Source organism: Alosa sapidissima, chromosome 17, assembly GCF_018492685.1.
Source record: "Alosa sapidissima isolate fAloSap1 chromosome 17, fAloSap1.pri, whole genome shotgun sequence".
Classification (NCBI taxonomy): domain Eukaryota; kingdom Metazoa; phylum Chordata; class Actinopteri; order Clupeiformes; family Clupeidae; genus Alosa; species Alosa sapidissima.
In genome coordinates, this window is record NC_055973.1 from 12902195 (window position 1) to 12911769 (window position 9575).

General features: G+C 45.2%; 1 protein-coding gene across 1 annotated transcript in view; it reads left to right on the forward strand.

Moving 5' to 3' along the window:
- Window positions 1–260: 260 nt before the first annotated feature.
- The window catches only part of kcnb2b (potassium voltage-gated channel subfamily B member 2b), an 87990-nt gene continuing 78675 nt past the window's right edge, over window positions 261–9575 (forward strand). The window contains exons 1-2 of the mRNA XM_042068693.1: window positions 261–852; window positions 2182–2889. Coding sequence (XP_041924627.1) covers window positions 2305–2889 — 585 coding nt within the window. The 5' untranslated portion in view covers window positions 261–852; window positions 2182–2304. The remainder of the gene's footprint in view (window positions 853–2181; window positions 2890–9575) is intronic.

Genomic DNA, 9575 nt, shown 5'->3' on the forward strand with positions numbered 1-9575 from the left:
GCAGAACTGCCATGGCCGTTTCTGTCGCAGGGCAAAGACAAGTGGAGACTGAAAGCCAGACCCTGTGCCATTCCATTAGTAGTCTGCTGTATTGCCATTATCTTTGGGTTTTTATAACAGTGCCAGAGCCGACAGCTGCAGCAATAACAATGCAAGAGGTTGAGCTATGGGCTGGCGTCTGCCTGTGATGAGATCATACAACTTTCCCAGTCAGTTAGGAGCCTGAACTTTCAACGCACTATGACCGCCTTGCCGGGACCTATGTGTCCACTAGAAGTCATTTTTCATACTCAATTTCTTTCGGCGGAACGCGGAGCTGTAACTGATTGTTGGGCAAAGTATTCTTGCTCTAGTTGATCTGCTGCTGTCCTTGGTGATGTACAGACCAATCCAATTAGGTTTCACCTCCAGGCAGTGATGCAACTCGGAGAGCTTCACCCTCGCAGTGTTCTCTCCCTAGGCTGCTGCTGGGTGTCATTCTGCAGTTCACTCTATGCTACGCTTACTCTCCTCAGCCCGATTTTTACGCGTTCGGCATCTGCAGCCATCCCGTCTCACTATATCACGCGTCGATGGAGGTAACGGTACTCTTTGAAGAGATTTTTTTCGCGTAACGTGCTGCAGGTTTTTTTTTGCTGTGTAGCTGTTAATTTTTCTTCCAAGCGGACAATTTGTTTTTTCTCTTAATATCTTTGTACAAAATGTGGGACGCATCTGTAGTTATCGAAGCTTCCACGGAGAACACGGAATCTTAGCTTCCTGGAAAAAAGAGTCCCGCAGCCTTTTTCTCATTTTCCCTATCCAATTGAACACAGAGGGGTTTGCATGCAAAAGGTGGTTTATTCCAGCGAGGTAAGAGCTTTGTTTTATAGCATGATTTGTTCATTTAGGTACCTACATTTAAACTGTATTTCATTGAGACGACAGGCTACTTTAAAACACGATGATGTCAAACACGCTTTTCTCGAGATAAAGTGGGTATTTTGATTTTATGTGGCCTTTGAAACACACGAATCTCAAAACACACTTATCTTAGTTTTTAGACAGTTGGCAGGTGTTGCAGTGTAATCGTGTCACTTTAATGACGCGCAACAGTTTTGATACCTTTTTGACAACTGAGACAGTAATTAAACAATTCACACCTTATTGTCAACAATTAAGAAATGAGAGGGCAAAGACATAATAATTCTTAACAACAGTGTACCAATGATGTTAAAAACACCAGCGCTTCCTTAGAAACCACATTAACTGTTCTCATCACCTCAGGAAAAAGCATTGAGCTTGTTGTATGTCGACTTGGGCTGAAAACTGTTGCGCCTTGTTGAATTTACGGTGGGATCAGAATGATTTTTCAGAAATGATCAAGGAGGCTAATGTCAAGAACTATACCAGACAAGCTTTGATTAACCCTGGAATCTCCTACATTCCTCCATAGTATCTTCTTACTAAAGTGTCCATGATAAGTGTTGGCACTGAAGTAGGTCAGAATACACTGCTAAACTGTTTAGGTAAAAGGAGCAGCGGACAGTGGCAGAAGATGTTCCGTGATAATATGTAGGCTACTCATGTATATCCGCTCATACATCGGCTTATATTGGACCGAGGTGGACCCGTAACCTTGAGAAGATAGCAGGCGATGCTTACATGATTAATGCTCAGTGTGGCAGGGAGATAATGCTCTTGTAAACTACAGGTAAACATAGTGTACTGTATCGATATTTTGACATCTGGTCAAAGCAGTCCATGTTGTAGTAGTCTCTTACTTCACTGTTCTTTTATTTTTTGTAAGGTCCAAAGTGCAAAGCTCTATGTATAAACCATGGCAACAAAACATAGTCAACAAAATATAATGCAGTGTGATCTGTTAAGGTTCTTGTGCATGGACAATTGTAGTTGCATGAAAATACAATGCACATTCTCCACATTTGGATTTCACCAAAGAAGAACCTATCAAGGCAGTAGCATAAGAACAACAGATGACAGTTCCACTTTTTTGTCAATGAGTGATCATTAGAGGATCAGAGGAATTATTAGTTGTGTTCTAATCATTGTTCACTTAAGCCACCCTATCAGTGCAAAAGCTGTTGGATTTGAGTCAATCTTTTCCCTCCCCTTACATTTCTTTCTCTCTCTCTCTCTCTCTTTCTCTCTCTCTCTATCTTTCTAAATCTCATTTTTCAGTCATGGAGGGACTTGTCTAAGGAGGACCCAACATAATTAGCCTACTGTGTCACCCCGCTGTCTGGTTCTGATTCTGTATCGTCTCGTCTTGGCAAGCCTCACCACCCCACGGCGCTGCTCACCATGGCAGAGAAGGCGACCAGCCCCGGGGTGCCAAAGGGCGGTGCTAGGGCCGGGGCGTCCCTCCCTCCGGAGCCCATTGACATCATCCGGACCAAGGCCCGGTCCCGGAGGGTCCGGATCAACGTGGGCGGCCTCAACCACGAGGTCCTGTGGCGGACCCTGGACCGACTGCCACGCACCCGCCTGGGCAAGCTGCGGGACTGCAACACGCACGAGGCACTGATGGAGGTGTGCGACGACTACAGCCTGAACGAGAACGAGTACTTCTTCGACCGGCACCCGGGCGCCTTCACCTCCATCCTCAACTTCTACCGCACGGGCAAGCTGCACATGATGGAGGAGATGTGCGCGCTCTCCTTCGGACAGGAGCTCGACTACTGGGGCATCGACGAGATCTACCTGGAGTCGTGCTGCCAGGCGCGCTACCACCAGAAGAAGGAGCAGATGAACGAGGAGCTGCGGCGCGAGGCCGAGACGCTCAGAGAGCGGGAGGGCGAGTGCGAGTTCGACAACACCTGCTGCCCGAACAAGCGCAAGAAGCTCTGGGACCTCCTGGAAAAGCCCAGCTCATCCGTGGCTGCTAAGGTACGAGGGAGTGAAGTGTGTGTGTGAAGAGGAGCAAAAGGCTCTGACACACACACGCGTGCGCGCACACGCGCACACACACACACACACACACACACACACACACGCACACACACACAAGCAAGGGACCAAAGCAGGTCCAATGAATTTTAAAAACCACAGTAACTGGATCTTCTCTCTGCCAAGGTGCTTACGTCCGGTGGTGCCGCTTGCCGCCTTCTCTGGCTCATCAGTCTAATTGTTGAGAATCTGATGTTGGTTTGTTTACTTGTCTACTTGTCTTTGTTTACTTGTTTGCACAGGCTCTGGAGTAGATCATGAACTCAATTTGTTGCCAGAAAAATTTCCATTGTCCCCTAACCCCACACACTGAGAATATCAGATGTGACAGCTAGACTGTTATTATGGAAATGACTGCATGTCAGACAAAGGAGAGAAAGTAACAGAAAGAAGAAGAAAATGAGGAGTGTGATGGGTGACAGGTTGGGGAGGAGATATGTATCTTTACAACAGGAAGCAAGAATATTTTGGGCCGTACACACACAGAGCAGACACTGATAAATGACCAGAAGGAGCTGACTCTTCAGCAGGGAGGAGAAGCACTCTGCTTGCGTCTCAGCCCACACAGAGGTACAACGAGCAACTACAGTAGGCACTAAGCACTCGGTTGTCAGTCCAGATACAAGAGGATTATGGAACAGATCTGGCAACTATCTGAAGCCTCCAGGCCAGATCAGGGCCAGATTAGAGCCAGGTCAATGCCAGATCACGGACAGGTGTGTTTCAGTATCAGATGTCATCAGGCAGGTGTTGTGCTTCTAGTTAGTCTCTATGCTGTCAAGTCAAGTGGGTGGAATAAGAAAAGACACTAATTGCAGTGACATGGTAAAATGTGATTCTTAGTCAGGCATCTAAAGCAGAATATTGTCCTTTTAGAAGGAGTCCCAGTGTTTCTGTTTATCTACTGGGAGTGTTCATGTGTGCGTGAGAGAGAGAGAGAGAGTGTGTGTGTGTGTGTGTGTGTGTGTGTGTGTGTGCGTGTTGTGTTTGTGTTTGTGTTTGTGCATGTCCTGCATGACTCAAGCCCACTGCTGAATCTCGGCCCATTTAGACAGAATGCTCTAAGTCATCCATTAGTCGGGCCACACTGATGAAACCCAATCAGTGGTTATTTATGATGAGTCTCTTGGACAGGGCCCAAAGCACAAGGGAGTTGTATTTCATGTCTGTGAGAGTGTATCATAAAAACATCCTCTTAAAAGTTTGACAGAGGTGCAAGGCCACCTCACAGTAATGCAGGTTGAAATACCGCTGTTGCATTTGTGACAGCTACAGCCATGTTGTGTGTGTGTGTGCATATGTGTGTGTGTGCGCGCGCGCGTGTGTGTGTGTGTGTGTGTGTGTGTGTGTTTGCTTTGGATTTATGTTACCGTGGTATGGTTTTTTCCATAAATGCATAGTCATCTGTTTTTTTCTTTGGGCATTTCCTAGTCGGATCCAGGAATCATTTGTTATTCAATTTCCTCCATCTCCCCCGCTCTGACACCAGAGCAGAGGAAGAGCTAAGAGACGCTGCTTTGTGTACAAGATGCGGTGTCGAGGGCAACCCTGAAATGGATGCCTGGAATGAAGCCTGCATTCAAAGCTTTGCTGTCTCAGTGTGACCTAATGTATATCTTTGGTTACACCTCACTAAACTTCAATGGAAGTGTGATTTATATTTGACCATCTTTTTAAGCCTGTTGTTCCAACATATCGCTTGCATAAAGAGACGGCAGCACTTCACAGATTGTAAATTGTTTTGTCTCATCTTATATCAAATCTGTGGCGCCTGTGCGCGTTGTGCGATGTCAAAGGCAGACTGTGCAGAGAGACCTGCTTTGGAAATCTCTCAAATCAAATTATGGGCATAGTGCTGACTCCCCCACTAAAGGTCTCTAGTCTGAAACGGCAGCAGTGGAGCACAAAACCACATGGCTTTTTTTTTTATATGTCTGCCGCTAAGAACATGTCAGGGGGTAAGTGGAGACATGGGGGATTGGGGAAGGGGATACGGGAAAGAGCTAGTCCCTAAAAAGGCATGTTTTTTTTGTTGTTGTTTGTTGTTGTTATTTTTTTGGGCTGTCGTCCAAACTGACCCTGGGCCAGCGAAATGCCATTACGAGCTCGCTACATAGCCGTGCTTTTGTGATGCAGTGTGAGGCCTTGTCCAAAGCCATCATGGGCAAGGATCACATTACTTTTGTCTCGCAGGCATCTCCAGCAGAAGGTGTCCAAACATTACAGCACCGCATACCAATTCCTGACACCCAACCCTCCATCCCCCAACACACACATCCGTGCACACACACACACACACACACACACGCACACACACACACACAGTGGCTAACTTGCCACTGCTGAAAAACAAAGGTCAGGCACAGAGGCGATGACATTTGTGGTGAGGTCAGCAAAGGTAGGATTATAGTGCATGTCTGAAAGTACTGAAGAGCATTGACTGGCCCTGAAGGATAGACAGAGAGACAGAGAGAGAGAGAGAGAGAGAGAGAGAGAGAGAGAGAAAACTGCAGTTTTCTAAGTGATAGCTTCAGAGCTCAAACGCAAAATTCATGAATAATGAAAGTAATGGTCAGCAGATTGAGGAGACCCATGCAGCACCACAGCCCAGCCCAGTCTGTGTTAGTGGATTAGGGGGGTGCTGGACCTATTCTGCTTTCACATGGGGGGGGTGAGGCAGGCACAACAACAGGCAACGGGGCAGGAGAAAAACAGGGAGAATCGCCAGGGAGAGCTGCTCTGTGGCTACCTTGGCACAGCATAGGACTATAAATAGGCAACCTCTTAAGGCAGCCGTAGCCTCAGGTGTGGGCACAATGGAGCTTTTCTGAAAAGGTGATTGCACGGAAGGGCAAGCAGCACGCGGAGACCTTGTCGTCACAAATCTACAGTCAAATTGTAGCTAAAATGTGCCCTGGTTTTCAAGGAACTTTATGAAATCTCCTGTGGGAAATAGGCTTGTAGTACCTGTGACATTACCCGTTGCACTGTTACATGATAGGGGATACCGATATGGGGTACTCAAGAGACAGTCACAGAAAAGGGTTTAGATGTGAGGGAACACAGCTGTTGTGCTTCCCTGCAGGAACACTGTTTGATTATATTAAGAGCTTGCTAACCAGCCGAGTGCTTCCCACGTGCGTCTCACACATGCTTACTGCTAAAACTCTTTAGCAATGTCATACTTGTTAATCCGTCGTGATCATGTTTCCATATTTAATCACAGTGAAAGCACAACAAACTTTCAGCCGCCACCACTGCACCTCACGTCATGGGTAGAAAACAGTGCCTGAAAAATGCTATCTGTTTGCTTGAGTATCCAGCCTTGCTAATGCCATCATATGGAACACCTCTTCCTGCTCACTTCCTCTTTGGACACCCTTTGATTTATGTGCACCTTCTCGTAAACATATTTCCATACACTATCAGTTCAGTGTATCCTCCTTATTGCATGATAACAAATGTCTGGCATTATTTCCCCGGCATCAGGATTTATAGATCACTTCCAAAGTTTGTAATGGTCTCATTGCGTATTCATGCGGCGACTATAGCCGGCCCAAGTATCATTCTTCTACATCCAGAGCAATGAGAGAGAACTCTGCTCGTGCTATTTACGTGGGTAGAGGCAACTGAATTATGTGGCCAAAAATATGCTACAAATCTCAGGATATTGCTAATACTCAAACCACCTTGATTTAGGTAGCGGGCGGGATGAATGAATCAGCATGATTTATAACAAGGCGCCAGTGCTGGTGTATATCAGACTTTTAGTGCTACGGAGGACTATCTGTGTGTGCAGGGGAGGTTTTTTTGTGGACTATAGGCCACTGGTTGTGGAGGGAGTAGGAGTAACAGCCATTAATCAGGAGGCCCACAGACTAGCACAGACACACACTAGCATGCACGCACATGTAGTCTACAGTGCACACTTGCATGGACAGGTGTGCGTACATGCAGTTACAAGCAGACACTATGTGAAAACCGCACATACAAACACACACACACGCACAAGCACACTAACACACACACACACACACACACACACACACACACACACACACACACACATCAAATATACACAAATATAAACACACAAAGGAGTGGTCAGGTTTAAGGTGCTATCATGGACCCCATACTGTATAGCAGTTTGCCATACAATGGACCCATCCTCTGTCTGCTACTTATGCCAATAGATCTGTGCCATATCTGTGCCAGGGGCTTTGCTCCTCCTTATGTTGCTGCGGAGAGCCTCGGTCAGCAAGTGAATGCTGCCCAATGCCACTAGCAACAGCAGCAGGTGCATCCTGCTTTTCATTACCGAGCTTTCATCTCCGCATGAATTGTGGTCTCTCCTAAGTAAAAAAAATCAATGGGCGTTAGCATTTTTCAGAGAGGGTTTTAGCCTGTTTTGCAAATGGATTCCTACCTTACTTCTGTTTATTTTGTGAAACTTGAAGCGATGGCGCCAGGGTTTGATTATTGAGTTTGACATTTCAGACATTAGGGTGCTTTGTTCCGTCTTCGGGATTTTTCAACATTGTTTTGTTTCTATTTGATGACTTGTTTGTTTTGTACTGAGGAAAGTTTGTTTCACGCAATACTCCCTTGTCATGGATAATTCTACCTGCATTTCCAGCACTTAATTTCACTGTTTCCCTCACTTTCAGTCCGGGAGCAGTTTTAAGATTGGCTAACCTGTCTAAGTCCCTCTGGCATTTAGGAGGAGCACAGCATAGCTCACCTTCTCGCTGTGGCAAGGCTGTGGTTACATAACGGGCGACATAATCAGCACAGGCCGACATTTAGGCAGCACACCCTAAATCCTCTTTACCCTGCATTTATAATCAGATAAGAAAGAACCTATTACATTATGGCCAACATTCAGGTTCTGTTCTTAAGGATCCACTACAGCAACAGGGGGTGGAGAGGATGTTCCAAATCTTCCGGAAGAGCAGGCGAGGGTTAGCTGACTTTGTTTAGAATTAGAATTCAGTTGATGTTGCATACTGTGTATTTACATTGATGTGAGCATTGAGTTAACCAACAGTGTTAAGCTGGTACTAATTTGACCAATTTACTAATTGGAGCATATGATATGATTGGATCCTTTAATTAGGCTGTTCTGAATTGGAATGAGAAGATAATGGACATAGTTTGAAATTAAAATTGCACCCCAGCAAATACTTTTTGCAAAATGCATTTGCAGTCAGCAGATATACTGTATTGTGTTTGACTTATTGTACTGTTATTTTGTTTTCTAAACACCTGTACTTTTACTGTCCATGTTTGAAAATGAGGAGGCGTTCCCGCTCTTGAAAATGTAGCTGTGTTTGACAATGGAGATGCCTCGCTGCTTGCAAAATGAATGGAGAAAATATCAATGATTTCTGAATAATGCCAGCACAACACCGCAAACAGCAGCAGCATCAGCAGTATCAGGAAAGAGACAGACCAAAAAACAAATTAGTGCAATTGAAATTTATGATATTAGTCAGACTCGGGAGTCAGATTATCTCCCTCCGAGGATAAGTCATCCCCAAACTGATCTGAATGGGATTGGGATTGTACAGTGCCTGGGGACAGGTACTCTAGGTCACATCAACAGAATGGCGAGACAATGCAAGGCGAGATGAGAGTATGCCCTGTGGCTGTGACTGTGAGTGTGTGTGTGTGTGTGTGTGTGTGTGTGTGTGTGTGTGTGTGTGTGTGTGTGCGTGTGTGCGTGTGTGGCGTGTGCTAAACACACGTGAGAAAAAGTTGTTTGCTCCAGCACTATCGAGCCGCAGCATTGATCCCCCGGCCATGGAACTGTGGGCATGTCTGATTTGTAGATGTAATTATTTTACCAATAACTAGGAAATCAATGACCCCAGTAATGACAAATGCAAGAAGGCAGCTGAAACAAGGACCACTCCTCCTCGACAAACCCACACACACACACACACACACACACACAAACACAAACAAGCAACAAATAGGTCCAATATTCTACTTTACTGTATATGTTGTATTTTTTATAATGTAATTCATATCAAGCTTGTCCTAGAAAACAGTATCAGTACTGAAAGAAACAGCATGATGATGTCATGATGATGATGTCTCCATTGGGGTCTTGGACTGGACTACACTGCATGTGTAGTAACTGTAAAAAACTGGGACATTAGAATGGTCAGGCTCAGAACTACATAATAAGGATGTATATTAGGGGTGTAACGGTACACAGAAGTCACGGTTCGGTTCATACCTCGGTTCGGAAATCACGGTTCGGTACGAGTTCGGTACAATGGAGGGAAAAGCATGTCTCAGGCTGTACCACCTAGTGTCATACAGTCTCTTCCCTGAGCTATCTGCAACAGCCTGAAGTGTGTAAGATGTAGGCTAAACAGTACAATAAGTACCCAGACTCCATCTTTAACTTGTAAACAAAATAAGACAATCAGCTATAAAACTGAAAATAGGCCTACAGCATCTCTTATTTCTGAAAGTGCAAATTACATAGAAAAATTATTTTTTCAAATCCACTTAAGCAAGACCTTCAACATCTGTGTTTAGTTGTATATGGAAGGGTCTACAATTTGCCTCAATATTTTTTTTTTATTGTGTGTAAAGTAATAATCTAGCCTACT